Source organism: Onychomys torridus, chromosome 20, assembly GCF_903995425.1.
Source record: "Onychomys torridus chromosome 20, mOncTor1.1, whole genome shotgun sequence".
NCBI lineage: Eukaryota > Metazoa > Chordata > Mammalia > Rodentia > Cricetidae > Onychomys > Onychomys torridus.
In genome coordinates this window covers 41,536,414-41,556,324 of record NC_050462.1, presented here as the reverse complement: position 1 = coordinate 41,556,324, position 19,911 = coordinate 41,536,414, and the positions used below count along the sequence as shown (strand labels likewise).

The following is a 19,911-nucleotide window of genomic DNA, read 5'->3' as shown; positions in this document are numbered from 1 at the left end:
GACTCTGTTCCTACAATTACTGCAAGTGTGGAATCAAGACATTAATGATTCTTAAATGCCTTTCTTACACGAGTTCACCTAGTCTGAGTTGCCAAACCTTTAGACATTGTTTGAAATAAGGAGTCATGGCTCTGCTTCCTTGGTGCCTGAGCTCTCTAGAAACAAAATGAAATCATCTTCTAAGGTGGAGCCAAAGCACCTTCCTAAACGGAAGAACAGCACGACCCAGAAGAGCTGCTGACTCCAACACAATGGGTAATCGTTTGCATACTGCTTCGCGTGACATTTTCTTGCTCCCGGTTCATTTTTGCTTAAAGGGAGAAATCCACCCACCATCTGCTTCCTTGCTAGTCCCTTAAGATCCCAAGGTGTTGAGCTGACTACCTTTGCCCCGGAGAAGTAAAGCAACTGAGTACCATGCAGTCCCTGTATGTTGATGGCTGGTGAGCTCAGTTAACATGAGAAAGGAAGTCTGTCTCCTCCGTGGGGCAGGCCTTTGTGGACCAGTCATTGGCCACTGTATACAGGATGGCTATTGAGACAGACACTGGGAAATCAAGCCGGGAGCATACACATGGCCTGATGGTAAAATCACACGACACATAGATAAGTGGCCCAGAAAACAGTCCTTGACCACGGGCAGCTTCTCCATCAAATCAAAGCTCTCATCTCATCGGTACTCTGTAAGTAATTACAGGGTAGGGAAGGCCCAACAAAGATTTATGTTCACCCTGGAAACTGTCAAGACTTAAAATACAAACACATGACAGTTATTATCCAACAATGAAAAAAAAATTAGCACTTAATTAATCAGGGCTGTGTTGCCAGAATTTTCTGTCAGCTCTGATCATGTTTTTTTTTTTTTTTTTTTTTTTTTTTTACCTGAGTCTTGGTTTACCTGACTGCTTGTTGACAAATGGTAACTTACAATTTCACAGCTATGAAGATGATTACCTGGTCGTTCTTTCTTGAGAATAACAATGTTTTTAAACTGAGATGCCCATAATATATCATTAGTATGTAAAGTAGGCGGTAATGTTTTAAGATATCAGTATGTATCATTCAGGAAAGAGCTGCAAAAAACATCTTAAGTGTTCCATAAATGATCACTGGGCTAGCTTAATAAAATACCAGTTTCTATTGTTCTAGGTTTCTTTATGAATTATGATTCACATATGGGTACCAAACCCAAACAATTAGCTGTAAAACCCCAACTTTGTATTTGGACACTGGGATCTGAGTACCACAAATATAATTTAAGCTTCCTAGGTTGCAGGGTAATTTGTATTCTGTGAATCATGGCTTTATTAAGAAAATGGGTATTTATTAGGCTTTTAAAATTAGAAATAAATGTAAAACATATTTTTTATGGGCACTTAGAAAAACAAGGGCCTTGGTTAAATTAAACATTTAACAACAGGCTCAAGAACTGTCACAAAGACTGGCCAAAGTAGCATGGCTTTGCTTTCTGAAAGTGTTGCTCCCCTAGGTTAACCTTTAGTAAGCCATAATAAATTCTAGGTGTCACATAGTCCATTGCCAGTACGTTCACGAGTGTGGAGACCAAGGTCTGGAGACTCGTGTCCAGGGCAAAACAGCAAAAGCTGAGAAGATGAACCCTGGGAACTGGCAGGTCCCTGGGCAGGGGTTTCTGGGATACACAAGCCATCTCGTGTCTAGAGGTAAAGGAGCCTGGCTCCCAGAGCAGACAGGAGATAGGCAAGGCGCTGGGGAGGAGTTACAGTTCCAAAACAGGAGGCTCTGAGCTAAAGATAGCCTGGACATTGACTGGAGGTAACTTCTGAACCTGAGGTCATCTAGAGGGTGACGCCTCCTCAGGAAAGCGGGGGTGGGGGGGACTGGGGTGAGGGGGGGCTGTGGCCTGCACTGTCACCCGGTCACTTCTTGAGTGCCTAGGGCTAGGGAAGCCAACTGGCTTTAACAGACTGGGAATGAGACATAAAGGCAGGAGGGGTGTGTGTGTGTGTGCGCGCGCGCGCGCACGCAGGAGGCTGGCTCACTTGTCCAGTCTCTATGAGAGCAGAAAGGAGCCATTGCCTGCCACTGCTGGCCATCTCTCAATGAGCTTAGGATCTAGAACTGAAGAGGCACCTTTGCCATCTGCCCCTTGGTGCCCTTTTTTTCTTTCTTTCTTTCTTTCTTTCTTTCTTTCTTTCTTTCTTTCTTTCTTTCTTTCTCTCTCTCTCTCTCTCTCTCTCCCTCCCTCCCTCCCTCCCTCTCTCTCTCTCTCTCTCTTCCCCTCCCTCCCTCCCTCCCTCCCTCCCTTCCTTTTTTCCGGAGCTGAGGACTGAACCCAGGGCCTTGCACTTGCTAGGCAAGCGCTGTACCACTGAGCTAAATCCCCAACCTACTAGATGTCCATTTTCAAGCCACTGATTTCGGTGCAGACGCTTTGTAAAACTCCTGGCTACGCAGAGGAGGATGTGGCGGGCACACTGACCGCTTCCCATTGGCCCCAGCCTTGACTTGGTGCCAGGCATGCTTCACCTCCATGAGTGCAGTCCCAGCCCGGCCTGTTGGCTGGCCTGAGCCGGGTGGGCTCAACCAATGAGAAGTCTGGTAGGACACGGGAGGGAGAAAGGCCATTTCCTCAAGGCTTCCTGTAGCTCTAGACCAGTGTTGACGCATTCAGTGGTTCTCCTGGTCCTGCCCCATAAGGCTAAGGTGGCTAGCTCCTTCCTGAGGCCACTCCACTGACTCCTGATGAGCCCCCATTTATTTCTTCATCCATTGCTGGGACGTCTGAGCTGGTGAACCTCACTGGGCACAGGGGAGCAGGAGCCACGGGATAAACAGTCTCTTAAACACCCTGCCAGTTACTGGGCAACATTTTACCCTGAAACCTGAGAGAGCATGTGTGTCAAACAGAAAATCCACATGTTCTTTCCAAAGAAATGGACTTTTCGAAGCACCCATCTTTAAACCCCTGTTTAAAGCTGTTTCCTTGGTAGTCCTTTCTCCTCAAAGGTCAGGAATAGAGGCCTTACTGGGAGAAGAGGAATAGAGACCTCTCACCTAGGTCTCCTCTTTGTAAAACAGAAGAGTAGAGCGAATGGAAGAGAAGAGGGTTGTCAGTCTTCCAAACTACAGAGGCACCAGCAACAGAGTCGGGGAAGAGAAGGCGTGTGTGTGTGTGTGTGTGTGTGTGTGTGTGTGTGTGTGTGTGTGTGCAGCAGGGGTGGGGGAGGGTATAAGAAGGACTGAAGAGGCAGCAGTGTAGACCAGTGGCCCAGGGCCTACAGGAACGACGGAATCCCAAGACAGCAGCCATTGGTAGGCAATTGCCCTTCTATGTGTGGAGTCTAGCACTTCCGTCATTTTCAAAATGGCCATTCTTCCGGGAAAGAGCCTATGACACAGTCAGCCACATCAATACTGCAGAAGCACCGTTGGCCAAGAAGTGCCATTTATTAAAGGGAGTTAAAGAACAAGTTTATCTTCTTCTTAGACAATGCTAAACCAAGGGTTAGACACTCTCTCTCTCTCTCTCTCTCTCTCTCTCTCTCTCTCTCTCTCTAACACACATACACCCCCCCCCCCAAAGGCATGCATATACAAGGAGAAACTTCTGATTTCCTGGGGAGGCAAATGCCAAGCTACAGTTGGCAGAGGAATGTGTCAGGTCCCCTCCGAGCCCTCACTCCACTCAGATGCCCCCCTCCCCTTCACTGTTCTCCAATATTCTGACTCTGCTAAACTTTTATGTAAGCCAGGTTCCAGGGTCCCCCCCCCAAAAAAAAAACAAAAAAACCAAAACCAACCATTTGAACGCTCCTGGTTTAGATGAACTCTGTGTGCACACACCAGCTGCGGCTATGAACAAGTCACATGCCCTTTCCCCTTCAATAGCAATCTGATTGTTCTTAAATGAATGTCTAGCCTTTAATCCCAGCACTGGGGAGGCAGAGGCGGGCGGATCTCTGAGGTCGAGGCCAGCCTGGTCGACAGAGCGAGATCCAGGCCAGCCAGGGCCACACAGAGAAACCCTGTCTCGGAAAAACCGACCAAAAGGGAAACAAATGCCTTTCTGTTAGGGTGCAGGAAGCTTGTTCTCATATTTCTTTCTTTCTTTCTTTCTTTCTTTCTTTCTTTCTTTCTTTCTTTCTTTCTTTCTTTTTTTTTTTTTTTTTGAAGCTGAGGATCGAACCCGGGGCCTTGCGCTTGCTAGGTAAGCGCTCTACCACCGAGTTAAATCCCCAACCCCTCATATTTAATCCCAACCAGCATAGTTTTCTCTTGCAATCTTGAATTCTTAAAGGGCAGGCAGAGCTTGTTGGAGGCAGCGGAGTTAGTGGGAACCGGACGGCCAGTGTGCTTACCTGCTGTCCCCAGCGTTTGCCACATACAGCTTCCCCAAGAGGCAGACTACGATGAGGGCTGTGCAGCCGCCCGATATGTTATAGGTACTCCTTTCCCGTTCTATCTGAAGGTCCTGCAGAGGAAAGGAAAGTCAGTGCCGCTGCGCAGGACTCGGGACTAAAGGAAGCCTTCCTCCCGTCACCTGGTACAGTCTCCGAGTCGGGATGTGCCGCGGGAAGGGACAGGCTATCCTCAGAGCCTGTTCTCCTACCGCCCCGAGGCAGGGATTTCCAACCTTCCTAACACCGGCCGTGCCCCTTTAATACAGTTCCTCGTGCTGTGCGGACTGACCCTCAGCCATAGAATGATTTCTTTGCTACTTCAGGACTGCACTTTCACTACTGTTAAGATTGAAAATGTGAGTATCTGAGATGCAGGAGATCTGATGTGTGACCCCTGTGAAAGGGTCGTGTGACACCTCCCCCCCCCGGGGGGGGGGTTTGCTACCCACAGGTTGAGAACCCACTGACCTAATGGGCTTCTCTGGAGGACCTGACACAAACTACCAGACCACTGCAGACCAGAGACTGGAACCAAAGGACCACACATAGACACGCCAGGCAAATATGGGAAGAGGAAAATGGAAATCCCAGTTAACAGACAGCACAGTTTACGGGAATCTAGTCTGTGTGTGAGTGCTTGTCATGTGGGACACAGAATAAGGCTAGGGATGCCAAGTACCTGGACATAAAGTTTTTAATGCGAAGCCTTGAATAAATAGTTCTTTTATAGCTGGATGAAAAGAGGTGACTTAGCCTGGTGGCGGTGGCGCACGCCTTTAATCCCAGCACTCAGGTGGCAGAGCCAGGCAGATCTCTGTGAGTTCGAGGCCAGCCTAGACTACAGAGTGAGATCCAGGACAGGCACCAAAACTACACAGAGAAACCCAGTCTCGAAAGTAGCCACAGTTCACAATGGGACACACTCCCAATGTTGGAGCAGCCCACAGGCACTTTCTCTACATGGGGCATCAAGCTAAGCGTCACCACAGATGTGCAATCTCATTATGGCCTCAAGACCATCACATCGCTAACTACGTGGCTGGGATGCAGAGAAGTGGGGCCACCGCCCATATTTACCTGGATAACAAGTGGACTCTACCTCATACTGGTTCTCTTCCCAAGCCCTGTATTACCTGCCATGTAATGAAGCATCCTCAGAAAAATTAAAACCAGACCAACATTTCTGGCTCTGGTCTTTCTGTTTCATTTCTAGAATAAAAAGAATCCTTTGGTGGGTAGATTGTTAGTTTTTTTTTTTTTTTTTTTTTTGAAACACAAAAAAACTAAAGAGGTTGATATAGGTACATTTTAGATACAATCAGTATATGCCCATTTAAAGTATAATAAATATATAACCTGGTATATCCAAGTCCATATCCAACATTACTGTTTTTAATATATTGAACAGCACTGCTCTAGCTATGGAAACCATCCTTTCATAGTTGCAATCAGTATTTGTTTGAATATGTAAGTCGGAATGAAAGGCACTATTGATTAAAAATTCCTTAAGCATCCAAGTGTTTGCATGCTGCATAGGGACTGGAATGTGAGTGGTGTTTAACAGGCTTAAGTGAATTATTACTGCAATCCAAAAGTGGGGGGGGGGGCTATAGTACAAAGAGTCCGTGTTAAACAGCTATGCATGGCAAAGAATTCCCTAGGGATTGAGGTAAATGAATTTATTCTGAATTGTAGGCATGGGCATTATTTATCATGGTTTCTAACGTAAGAATGTCTGACCTTTAAAATTATTTAATCCTTGGGGTGATCAAGACAGTGTTTAACAATAAGATGTTCTGTTACAGCAGCGGGCTTCATATTTACTTTTAATGCTGGGGAACAAAATTCTGGTTAGTTTATTCAGCTCAGACCTTAATATAAATTAACAGTAAGGTGAGCATGTTCTCTCTTACACACACACACACACACACACACACACACACACACACACAATTTACTTAATTTGCTTCCTTCCTCCTTTTTTACATTTTATCTGTACATTTTTTTTTTCTGCAGTTCCTTCTGGATAAGGTACGCTACTTTCTTATAAAACAAAAGTGGACTCAAGTCTAACTATATTTTAATCCAAGAAGCCCTGCTCCTACACGTATGCTCTGACCAACCCATGCCCCACATCTGTGGGGGAATACACACACATGTGCACACACGGTAATTACAAGTGTGCTCCCCACCAGTACTATCACTGGGATTTGAAAGGCATATTTCTTCAGAACCCATCCCCCTGAAGAATTCGCTGACATTAACACGCACTCCTCTATTTCTTCCGAAACTGTGTGCAACTAGAACAGATTCTAAAAATAATCGCCTCGTTTCCCTCCTCCCTAGAAGCCAAAATAGCACATTTATTTTTTTCCTACACACACCACCTACTCCTCTCTAAAAGATTCAGAAAATCTTTGTACTGAAAGGAACATTAAGGGACCATCTGTGTGGCTCTTTTACTATGAGATTAAACATGATAAATGCAGTCAATAAAGATATATTTACCATGGAATTAACTGCCTTTCCCCTTCAAAATCCTCAATCTTTCAAATTACCCTAAGCCATTTACACCTAAGTATATACATACATAAAAACACAATGTCTAACTATTTTTTTAAGCCCTAGAGTTTTAGGTATTTTTTTTTTCCCACAAGCCAATGCGGTCATGAGAAAAGCTGTCGACTGCTGTGTGTTCTAAGCAAGAACACAAGGACGACCTCTCCATTTTAGCTGCCAGTGAATTAATTCCAAGACATACATCCAGAACAACTTACTGGTAGAATATCTACGTACTATCAATCCTTCCAAGAGTGGCCTAGATGCTAACGGACCGGTGCAATGAGTCAGTCAGTGGCTGATCGGCTCAGGCCAGTGTCCTGCTGCTCCCTCAAAGGCAACATTCTACTGAGAGAAGCGGAGCTATTCCGTGTTGCAACTGCTTAAACAGCACATTCGGGTGAGGCTCATCTCTGAACCAAAGGAAAGAGAGGATTCTTATGATATGGGGTTTTATTGCCCCTCTCTTTTTGGTTGTTGTTGTTGCAAGGAATGGACACGGATGATACAGAGATAGGTGTAAAATGAGACTCCCTTGACAGGAAAGACTTAAAAAAAATATATATATATATTACCCAGAAGGGTTGTCATTTGATTTGAAAGTCTCAGAGATGATGCAACTCCAGGCCCAGTCTTTGTTGCTCATCAATTCCAGGTTGTGAAAAGAAAACACTATTGGTCAGCAAAAGGAAGCCACCCCCGGGCAGTTTTAATGTACCTGGCAGCTCCCCCTGGCTGGGTTAGAATGTGGTTCTGAGCATACTGCTAATAGTGTCAGTCACAAATAATAAGATCCTGCCTGGCTTTCGTGTCTCATCCTGGTTTATTCTGAGAACAAGGCCATCTGCCAGCTAGGCAAGGAGTTTCAGAAGGGAGTTTTAAAAAAAAGAAAAAAGAAAAAAATAAAAAACTAGTGCTGTTCAATAGCGCCACCTGCTGACAGCAGGGGAATCCCCTGGCCCATCCCTTCCTAAAGGAACTTCATGTGGAAAAAAAAAAAAAAAAAAAAAAAGACTAAACAAAAACCAAGCTTCAATAAAGACGCTTAAGTTATACACTTACCATGAATATGCTAACTGAAATTCTAGAATTCATAAATTAGCAATAAGCTTGGCATTCATTCTCAAGCTTTATAACGTCATGGTATGTTTTTCCCCCAACCAGTTGCCAGTAATAGAAGATGGAGAGTTGTATTTACAAAATATTGCCAATTTCATGGCTGAGGAGCTGACTCAGTGGTTAAGAGCAGTGGCTGCTCTTCCAGAGGACCAGGTTCAATTCCCAGCACCCACACGGTAGTTTTCAACCATCATTAACTCCAGTTCCAAGGGTGATCTGACACCTTTTTTTGGAGACTGCACATGTGGTGTATAGACATACATGCAGACAAAACACCCATACACACAAAAATAAAAATAAAAACCCCTCACAACCTAAATGCTATTCTCTCCCTTACAAAAAGCTTCTATGGCATTCTTCTCTGTGGCAAAGAACTTATACGCATCCTGTTACTGAGAAGACCAGGGCTCCCTTTTAGGTTCTCAGTCTCCTCAATAAAAGAATTCAGAAACAGATTCAGAAGAAGGAAGCTCCAGGACGATTTGTTTTTAGATTCTGAGATGAAAACAACAGGACAGGCAAGATGTAAATCTTAGCAGATGAGGAAGGAGGAGGAGGGGGGGGGGAGAAATCCATGCTTTTTTGAGTTAGGGTCCAAGGCTAGCATGTTCAGCCATGAAGGCTGGCCAACAGCTGCATGGCCGGAGGGGAAGGGGACTTTGGAGAAGACTGAGGGAGCCCCGAGTGTCAGGGGAACATACTTAGGCTTGAGGGAGAAAGAAGATAGAAGAGTGGGTAGGTTGCATGGGTGGAGGCTCCATAAGTTCTAGACTTGGGGAAGGGTTTTCGTTCAGTACATCATTTAATTAAGTGGACAACCATTCCTTTCATAGTCTTAGCACGTCCTCAGGTGAATCTTCTCTCCTGTGAGGCAGGTGTCTGGTACCTCGAGAGCTAGGTTAAGTCTTAGGGAAGGAGACAAGGAATGCAATGTTCTAATGTTTTGAGCAGATGAGAATGTCAAAGTCTTCATGCAGGGCCAGAAGTGCATTCCACTCTTTTGGCTGAAAGGAATGAGCTTAACAGACCTCAACAGACCTGCATCTTTTTTATATGGTAAGTTAAAATACTATGGGGGCTAATCTTAATTTTTCCCTTTCGAGGGTTACCAGGGACATGGCAGGTGAGGTCCAGAGTCAGCCATGAGGGAGCGTCCATCGTCAATAGCCTCTAAGTCCAATAATACCTGTCCAGCTAGCTACCGAACAATACTGACAGGAAGTAGGTGAGGATTCTGAGATTCTCTTAGCTTCATCCTGAGTTCAGATCTTGCAGGCGGTAGGCTGACAGGCTCATCAATGCTGACTTGATTCCTGATCCTTTGACAGTTACCCTGCTGATGGAATTAACTTCTTTGAGTCTGAAACGTTGTCCATTCAACCCAAACATTCTTTTTTGGGGAAAGGGTTGAAACTAGACTTCAGAACATTTATCTCATTCACACCTGTCATCTTGGGCCAGGAAACAACCTAGCTGTTAAGACAAGCATGGTTAGAAAAACCACTGTTGGCAGACTTGAACCCGTAAAACTGGAGAGAAGAAAGTTGGTTACAGGGCTGGAGAGACAGCTCAGGCTGCTCTTCCAGAGGTCCTGAGTTCAATTCCCAGAAACCACATGGTGGCTCACAATCATTCATCATGAGATCTGAGATCTGGTGCCCTCTTCTGGCCTGCAGGCATACATGCAGACAGTCCACTGTATATGTAATAAAGAAATACATCTTTTAAAAAAAAGTTGGTTGCATTTAGAATCTTAGAAAAAAAAATCCCCAAATTTTGCTTTGAGACAGAAACCCCCCCCCCCAAAAAAAAAAAACCGATTACCAGGAGAAGCAGGGAAGAAAAAGGATTTTATAGGAGGCGACAGTAACTTTGAGGCCATTATTTGAGGGTCCTGGCATTGTTTCTGTTTCTATACCGTCAGTTCTGATGCTCATCCCAAGCAATCAGTGGCTAAGTTTCTGAGATTCTTCTAGGAGGCCACAGTTCGTTTTCCACAGTGGAAATGGGAGGTATTGGCTACATGGCCTTCCCAGTAGAAGTCAGAGCCAAGGTGGGATTCAACGAAGGAGTTGTGAGGCTAAACCTGTCCCTGATAGTATGACATGCCGGTGGTCGGAGGCCACCTTCCCCATCCATCTCACACTGGGCAGGCAACCCGAGCATCCGAGATGCAAAGACACTGTCTCAGCAGAGGAGCACAGCACCTGCTGGAATGCCTGTCGCCACCTCTTGTTCAGAGCATGCCGTTCTCTTGTTTCTTCTGTTAGTCTACACTCTGTGAAAACTACCCATGTGCCCTAGCGACAGGTGCTCCTTGTTCCGGCCTGGGATTTCCAAATATATGTTGGACTTCTGTCATCATTGTATGACTTCCTTTGGCATTATTTAGAACACCAAAATAACTGAGATATGCAGGGCACGCTGCTACAGGAATTAACAGCTTTTAAAGACACTGTGGAGTGGGCAGCATCCTCTTTCTCCCCGGGCAATAGTGCAAAGTGTGTGTGTGTGGGGGCACAACACAACTTCCTTAGGTCTCCTGAGAGCTCTTGTTTGATGTGCTCCAAAGGCAGAACATTCCACACTACTGTCTGCTCCCTCAGGAGCAAATCCAGCTGGGCCTGTCAATCATCTGGCCAGGAGACGGAACCCAGGAAATTTGAGACACATGCTCAGGTGATGGGAGGAATAAGTGTCCCCCTAATTAGATAATGAGCTCCTGCAGGTCTCCGAGCTTACAGGACTTCCACGGTGGAGCACAGCTCGGCCTGCCTGCTTTCCTGAGCTCTACTCAAACCTCCTACCTCTTCTCTCTCTCTCTCTCTGTTTGTATTTCACTTGCTGAATGCCTGACTTTTTCTATTTTTATTCTATGTTCTACTCCCTTTCACACCTGAAAGAGTTGTTTCTCAGCAAATATTTACTGACTGAATAAACTAAAGTGACGTATCTATTTACACACACACACACACACACACACACACGCGCGCGCGCACACAAGCACACGCACAACTGTTTTCACAAGGAATCTCAGGCTTCGGACTGCCTAATGTGAAAAACTTGAAAAGCCCAACCTTGGGCTCCTTTTTAGGTATTTATCAGAATCAGCTTCCCAGTTCAAGTGGGGCTGCTGCTGCTAGAGAGGCCTTCAACAATGCGACACTGGCCTCTAGTGGGTGGAGTTGAGAAGACAGTTGCAGGCAAAAGATGATTTGTAGCCCCAGCCACCACAGATGGAAACGAGAATCCCCAGGTGCCGTCCCCCCCAACGCCGAGTCCCCATATTCTGACTCCTTCTCTGCTGCAGGAGAGGTCACGGTCAGACTGTCGTCTCTGTTAAATGTTCCAGAGTTCTGTACACCACTGCTGCCTAGTCATACTCACCAACACCTGAGCGTCTACACCAGCCAGAGGGATGGACAGTCTTCTTATCCCAAGTCTCTGCAGGCGTCAACTTTTCTACCTCGACTCCCGGCTTCCCCCCTAAATCACCTTTTCCAGAGTGGGTGCATTTTAAACTTCGTGCCAATCAAAGGGCAAGTATACGTGTTCAGAGATGAAACCAAACCAAGAAGGGATGAGCTGGAGTCACAGACAAATTTGAGGTATTATTAATATCTGAACGTTGTTCCTTATAAACAAATCAGGAACTACATTCACTTTCTCCTCTGAGTAGGGTGTAGAGCCAAGTCCTAAGTCCCAAACCATGAAGGTGGACACGCACTTCAGGTGAGGTGTTTCTAGTCACCCGTGCATCACGGAATGGGTTTACCATCACATTCCTATCTTCAGGTTTCCAAAACACTGCCCTCTGGCCTCCTTCAGGTCCTTCCAAACACCCTTAGGTAGTCCATACTCTTTGCCCATCCACAGCTTGCTGCTGAGAGTACAAAGTCTTTGGCACCACCACATCTGCCTCAGTAAAAGGCGGGGTCAGAGGTGAGAGGAGGTCACATAGGATACAGCATCCATGGCAGTCCTGCCAGGAAGAAGTCAGCCAGCGTCCAGGCCAACATGCAGGGTGCTGAATTCCTTGACCAGACCCCACTCAGATAGCCAGCAGAGTATAAAGGGATCCAGGCCCTGGAAAACCAAGCCACGTGGCCCTCTTCCCTCTCTTCAGTTGCCCTCCAGGCTCCTTTTTTTTTTCAAGACATGGATTTATTGTGTAGCCTGGAACTTGATACATAAACCAGGCTGGCTTCAAACTCATAGAGATCCACCTGCCTCTGCCTCCAAGAGCTGGGCTTTAACTGCACACGCCACACCAGCCTGCGCCTGGTTTTTTTTTTTTTTTTTTTTAAATTTTTATTTTTTAACTGAGGATCGAACCCAGGGCCTTGTGCTTGCTAGGCAAGCGCTCTACCACTCAGCTAAATCCCCAACCCTGGGCCCGTTTTTAAAGGAAGGGTACTTCAGAGTACTTTACTGAACACGGTTTCCCCAACACCTGGACTTTGTACACATGTGTAGAACAGATGGCGGCCACGCTCACATTCCAATTAAGTTGAACCATACCAGCTGGTGTCAATAGGAGTCTTATGAAATATTAGGGGTAATAAGCGGAGGGTATCCTATGCTCGCCCTCTCTTGTGGTCTTAATTTCTGCTGGCAATCACTCCAGAAACTGTATCTGGCTGTGACCTTTTTAATAAGCCTGTGGTAGTAGAGAGATGAGCATGTGAGCAGGAGGAGGCAGGAAGACCACGCCCACTTCAGGGACATCCTTCCTAGCAAGAACGCTTTGGACTGAGCTACCCCAGTTGTCCAGGATACCTACCATTTCCTTGAAGGCGCTCTCCAGGGCCCCAATGACCAAACACTCATGCGGGATCTTCTTTTCGGTGAAGAAGCGCGTGGGTGGTGTGCTGGGGGACCCGGGGGCCCCCACACCTCCACGCAGCGAGGCTGCGCGGGTTAGGGTCCTGCCATGGGCCGGTGTGCTCTCGGGCTCCTCCCCTAGGCAGGTCGGGGGAAGGATGGCGGAGTTCTTCAGGATCTCCGCGATGTCCTGCAGCTGCTGTGTGATATGGTGCTGCAGCAGCCGAGATGCCACCACAGCAGCCCCCGAGCCCGCGTGGCCGTCGAACAGGGACCAGTAGTGGCAGGAGATGCCCTCGGACTCCTGGGGAGAGAGGGGGACAGGAGAGAAGTGAGGACCTGGGCTGTAGCCTCTGCCGGGCCACGCTCTTCAGCTGGATGTCTACCTTTGGTCTGAAAATAATGGAATCAAGCACAGGGCTCTCAAGTTAGTCATTGCTGTTACTTACCAACACCCATGGGATGAAGTGGTCCCAGCCTCCCCACCTCGGGCAGTAGGTCTAATCATTAGCCACTAACTAGGTCACAGCTTGGAGGAAAGGATGTAACTCTAATTAGGCGCCTAGAGTTTGTGATACAATTCCACATAAAAGGTGGAATCTATAGAAGGAGTCTGGCTTTAACACTCAACTTCTTACCTCCCCCGGAAGTTGCAGTCCCAGACTAGGCTTGGCCTTGGCGTCTGGAGAAAGCCCTTTTCTAAGGCGGTGAGTAGAAAGAAGTGTTTTCCTCCATCGGTGACCTTACCCTGAGACAAATCTCCCTTTTTCCTTTTCTACATCCTGAGCTCTTAAGACATGCTTCTCCACTAACCGGGAAGCCTAGTCCAGTCCACACAATATGCAACCACTAACAATCTGTTTTCCTTTTGTCCCCAGGCTCAGTTTCTCAACTGATGTCATCCATTTGCAGTCTGTATTCCTTCCTCTATCATGGATTTAGTCATGCCAGGGGCGGGTGTGTGTGTGTGTGTGTGTGTGTGTGTGTGTGTGCGTGCTTGCCCATGTGTGCGTGCCCGCGCATGTGGGTGTGAGTGAACTCTCACATGGAGCTAAATGTGGAGGCCAGAGATTGACACAGGGTGTCTTCTATTGATGTCATCTTAACTTTTTCAAAAGACTGATTTTTAATCAATCAGAGCGCGTGTCTGTTGTGTATGTCAGCATGGTTGTACAGATGTCAGCAGCATCAGATCCTCTCTCACTGTGCCTGAAGGCAGCAGAAACCCAGAGCTCACTTTTGAGCTAACCCGGCTGAGCCGAAGATCCTGTCTCCACGTCCCTCCAGCACTGGGGCCACAGACCCATGGAGGCACACCCAGCTGTTCTGTGAGTGCTGGTAATCTGAAAATAGGTGTTCATGCTTGCCCAACAAACACTTGGACCCACCAAGCCACCTTACCACCAACATTCTGAGTTCTTTAAGGCGAGCAGTTTTAGAAACCACGCAACTAAATTATACATGCAAGCTAGGCATGGCAGCGGACACCTGCAGTCCCAGCACTTGGAATGCCAAGATGAATGGGTAGGTGAGTTAAGACCCTGTCTTCAAACACCCCTAGAACACACAAGCATAAGATGCATACAACAGGCACTATAGTAGACAGCAGTAACACCAGATTGGTCATAAAAGGTATCAGGCATGCTGGGCGGTGGTGGCTCATGCCTTTTTATCCCAGCACTAGGGAGCGAGAGGCAGGTAGATCTTTGTGAGTAGAGGCCAACTTGGTCAACAGAGCAAGTTCCAGGACAGCCAGGACTGTTACACAGAGAGACCCTAGTATTTTCATAATCCAGTGTGAAATCGCTCAACTCAATAGGAGGCCAGTGGTACAGGAAGAGGTTCTTGGTGCTGTGAGGCTTGGGCTGAGAGCTTCTGAGAAGTTCGTGTATAAGAAAGGAAGGGGAACACAACACTAAACAATAACAACAGCGGTGCAGAGCCCCATGGCAGGAAGGCACACAAGCAAGAGGAAACCATTCCACAGTCATGTGACCCAGTGGGGGCATGGGAAAGGAAAGGAAGGCGAGCTTTGTGACTCCTTGGAATGGTGGTAAGGCCACCCAGTCCTTACAGTCTACGCCAAGTGTTTTGGCCTTCAAGCCCAAGAGTCACGAAAGGACGTTCACGGAGATGGGGGTCACTCGAGCTATCCTGTGAAAGACTAAAAGAGAAGGGTTTGAAAGTGATGATTGTTCCTGCTGGGTATCTGTGCCCTAACAAGAATTCAGTCAAATTCAGACAGAAACACATACACTAAAAGCACTGGAGAGCAGAAGCTGAGCTCAGAACCGAGGGCAGTGGAAAGGAAAATGTCTTAAGGGTTAGAGGTTCGGATGCTAACACTACCTCCACACACATTACCTGGGTGGGGGATGGCACCCGGTTCAGCCATGACTGGGTCAGGCAATGGCGTGGCAGTCAAAAGTGTGTATCTTATTGCCATGATTTCCTGATACGAATTGAAGGCGACATTAACTTCATTGGGCTGGGGGAGTTAAGGGGACTATAAGCAATGTACGTTGAGTGGCGACTATGTACACTGCACAAAGTACACACGCAGAGGCAGCCACCATCACCACCACCACAACACGATCTTGGTGAGTCACTGACGCCTTTAGTTCTCTGCCAAACCAGGGTGGGGGGGCCATCCTAGAGGACTTCCGTGCCTCAGTTGATTCTCCATGTTCTGGAGTGCAGAAACAGATCAGTGTGGCTGGGGAAAGAGGGGGAAAACTTGGCTTTAAAGAGAGAACACACATGAGGAGGACTTAGAGGTGACAGGGCCTGCCAGCCTGGGCACAGGGGAATAAGTACCAAGTGGTCAGCGATTGGGGAATTGGGAAGACTGCCCATCCAGTATCTCCTCCATCTTCCCCTTACTGGTGACTGGGCCAGTGATATGATCCTTACACATCAGCTCCCAGACTGTCCTGCAGCATGTAACCATACTGCTTCTCTTCCCTCATTCTTCCTACTTCCTGCCTAGGTCCTAGAACCCGGAAGCAGAGTCAGCCCTTTGCAAGCAAGCAAGCAAGGCTGAAATCTATAGGCGCAGGATGATGGGGCAAGAAGTCAGAAGAGCCTGGGCTCTGGCCGCCTTGCTAGGGAAGCCACAAGCCCTGTACCATTCTGCCTTTGGGCTTCTTGGTAGGCGAGTTAGGTGCCCATGACATTTGGGCAGCCAAGCTTGTCAGCTTCTGTGACAAGAGCTGAGGTGATGGAGAAGACAGGGCGATGTGTTTATATAGTGTTCTGGAACCCATGGCAGGTAAAGCAGGGAAAGAAAAATACAAAGTAAGGCAGGTGCAGGCACCCAAAAGAATGTTAAGTAATAGTAACCTGTGGCGGGATTCTTGGTTCTCAATTTAGGACATCCATGAGTAGAATTCAGAGCGTCCGTGAACCTCTATTTTTCCACAAACCTCCCAAGTTTAGAATTTCTTGTTAGGGCTACAGGGCAATGGTGTCCTCAGCAGAACCTTTCCCTCCTTGTCCAAAGAACAATAACACTGCCATTTCAAATACCCTGGGTAACTTCTTACCTTACTGCTACTTTGAAGGGACAGATGTAACCAGATCCACACCCAAGTTTTCATTTTTTTTTTTTTTTTTGCTACACAATCGAACGAAAGGCATAATGTCACATCACAAACACGGTTAAATTTTTTAGAATCACTTTGACACAATTAATTCCCTCGATATGCCTACGTACTTGCAATTTTTTTTTATTTTAAAGAGTTATTTACTTGTGTGTGTGTGTGTGTGTGTGTGTGTGTGTGTGTGTGTGTCACAAGTGCACGATGCCACAGTGTGTATGTGGAGGCCAGAGGACAACTTTGGAGAGTTGGTTCTCCCCTCCTACCTTGTTGGGCCAGGGTCTCCCTTGATTTTGCTGCATTGTGTGACTGTGTTTGTGTGATGGCCTGTGAACTTCCGAGTGATTTTTCTTATCTTGCTACAAGGGTCCTGGGATTACAGATGTGCACCACTGTATCAGGTTTTGTACAGGCGATGGACCGTAGGCTGTCAGGTTTGAATGGCAAGCACACCTACTCACTGAGCTACCTTGCCAGCCCTATTTGGTTATTAACTTGTTGCATTTAAAACCATAATCTTGGGCTGCAGAGATGGCTCAGTGGTTAAGAGCAATTATCGCTTCCCCAGCACCCACAGTAGCTCCACTCCACAGGCTCTGACGCCCTCTTCTGGATTCTATAGGTACTTGCACTCACACATGCACATCCCCACCCACCACCTGTGACATATATACATCATCAGCACCATCATAATTGAAACAAACAAAACAAGAAAAATCCCAACATAAAGACAGACACCAACCAGGTATTTGATCAGCCACTAGGAACCAATGAAGAGACCTAAGCCACCTGCTGGCCATCACCGTGGTCTCCAAGAGGGGGAGGTCAGGTCCTTCTATTGGTCTGGATAGCCCTTCCCCAGGGCACAGCAGCCTTCTCGATTGACAGCCTCATAACCAGGAGGGAAGGGCAGAACAAAAGGGATTTTTGTTCATTCATCTAACTCAAAGGGCCCAGGGCCACTGATGCACAACTCACAAATCCTTCTGCATCCTTTTTTTTTTTTTGTTTTGTTTTTTCTCAAAGGAGACTTGGGAATGAAGAATTTTGTGCAAGACCCTTCACATTGCGAAGGCCACCAGGAGAACAGCAATCTCACTCATGACCTGGAGCTGACTCACTCTCACTATTGTTACCCAGACCTGTTCTCTCTCAGCTCTCAGGCTAGGTGTGTTGCGGCTGTATTTGAGGTCCCAAGATCTCAAAGGGACTCCATGGACCCCAAAGCCACATGGCCACTGTAGAACCGCACAGTCGTCCATGATCCATATGCAGCACACCCATACATACTTCCTATGACCCTCCCCTCTCGGTGTCTGTATAGAAAAGGCACTAAAACCCTTGCACCCCTCAAAGCCATTCCCATTTGGCTGCTCTGCTTGTCCTGGCCTGTATCCTGCTGGTGGCCCCGTACCCTGCTACTGAACCAGCAAATTGATAGTCTAATGCAAGTGGACAGACAGCTGTGCTCTCTACCCGCTGAGATCCCCCCATGGATAAGGAGAGGAGAGGATGCCACAGCTCTGTGCGGCATCCTTTGTCCCCGCTGCCCACACCCGCGCACCAGCAAAGGGGCTGTCCATTTCAGGGGGAGGAACACCTGCCTCCTCAGCTTAGCCCTGGGCTCTATGCACCAGCTTTCAGGGCTACAGTACCCAAGTGTGGCCTCAGGTTTCACACTGCCTAACAGCTCAGTGATGACTTTGTCATGGGTGTGAGCATTCCAAACTGCCATGGTGGATTAGAAAGTTTCTGTGGCTCTAGCTTGCCTGGAATTCATGAGGCCTAATACTGGTATAAAATAAATCCCTAATACTGCTATAAAATAAATAAAAAAATCAGGTAAAATATCCATGCCATTTCAAGTGAAAAATTTAGAATGAGATAAAACAAATTATATCTCTTTGATATGCTGTGATGTAGAAGGACCATAGGCTGTGGGCCAAGACAAATCTAAGGTCTGGAATTTACTAGTGTATAATCTTGGATAAATTTCTCTTTCCTTTCTCTCTCTCTCTCTCTCTCTCTCTCTCTCTCTCTCTCTCTCTCTCTTTCTGAGACAGCATTTAACTTTGTAGCTCTGGCTATCCTGAAACTCACTACATAGACCAGGCTAGCCTCAAGTTCACAGAGATCCTCCTGTACTGTTGTTCGGGGTTTTTGCTCTTTTTTGGGGGGCCTGCCACCCAGCTCCCAAATAAATCATACACGGAAGCTTATTATTATTATTATTATTATTATTATTATTATTATTATTTATGAATGTCTGGCCTGAGCTTGGCTTAGTTTTTAGCCATCCTACCCACCTTTAGCCTGGGCTTTTCCTGTTCTCTAACTTCTGTGTATCTTACTCATTGCATGGCTGGCTGTGTAGCTGGGTGGCTGGCCCCTGGGTCCTCCTCCTTCTCTGGCTCCTAGCTCTCTTTACTCCAGTCTCTCTATCTATCTATCTATCTATCTATCTATCTATCTATCTATCTATCTATATTTTCCCTCTGTCTGCCAGCCCCGCCTATCCTTTCTCCTGCCTTGCTATTGGTCAGCTCTTTATTAGACCACCAGGTGTTTTACACAGGCAGAGTAACACAGCTCCACAGAGTTAAATAAACGCAACACAAACAGAAGTCACCCACCTTACAATAATATTCTACAACTCCTGCTTCTGCTGCTGGAGTGCTGGGATTAAAGGCATGAGCCACCATGCCCAGCTGGGCAAATTTCTTAATTTCTCTCTGCACCCTTCTCCTTACATAAAATGCAAAGGGTGAAGAAATGAAAAGGTGAAACTGAGGCACGGATAGCAAGGATTTAAGACATGCCATAGTTTTCTCTCCAGTGTGTCAGGTTCTGCACTGGACATTCAGCCAAAGGCTGAGAACAGGATGCCGGAGTTGCCAAGTTCTGATGTTCACAGTCTGGAAGAGGACCACGGCTGTGGATGATTCATTGGTAACTAAAACACTGATTGGTCAGTAGCCAGGCAGGAAGTAGAGGCGGGACTAAGAGAGAGGAGACTTGGGAGAACAGGAAGGCAGGAGAGGTCACTGCCGGCGGCAGCCAGGACAAGGAAGATGTAAGGTGCCGGTAAGCCACGAGCCACGTGGCAAAGTATAGATTAATAGAAATGGGCTGAATATAAGAGTAAGAGCTAGACAATGGTAGGCCTGAGCTAATGGCCAAGCAGTTTAAATAATACAAGCGTCTGTGTGTTCATTTTATAACAGGGCTTGGCGGGGGCTGGAGAGAAGGTCTCCAGCTACAGACCACATAACAGAGATGAGTTTTAGAGAGGAGCCGCCTGGTGCCGCTTGGAGTGGTCAACATGTAAAATGTGTGGACCACCCAGGGTGTGATGAGGAAAGACAGACGGCTGGCTATTGGTGATGGACCCTCATGACTGTGACCAGACATATCCTTAATATGTTATA

At 46.9% G+C, this 19,911-nt stretch overlaps 1 protein-coding gene across 1 annotated transcript in view; it reads right to left on the bottom strand.

Annotated features, from left to right (window-relative positions):
* The window catches only part of Ppm1h (protein phosphatase, Mg2+/Mn2+ dependent 1H), a 274,493-nt gene that overhangs the window by 130,426 nt on the left and 124,156 nt on the right, over positions 1 to 19,911 (bottom strand). The window contains exons 3-4 of the mRNA XM_036169724.1: positions 12,844 to 13,188; positions 4,341 to 4,453 (exon numbers count right to left, since the gene is read on the bottom strand). Coding sequence (XP_036025617.1) covers positions 4,341 to 4,453; positions 12,844 to 13,188 — 458 coding nt within the window. The remainder of the gene's footprint in view (positions 1 to 4,340; positions 4,454 to 12,843; positions 13,189 to 19,911) is intronic.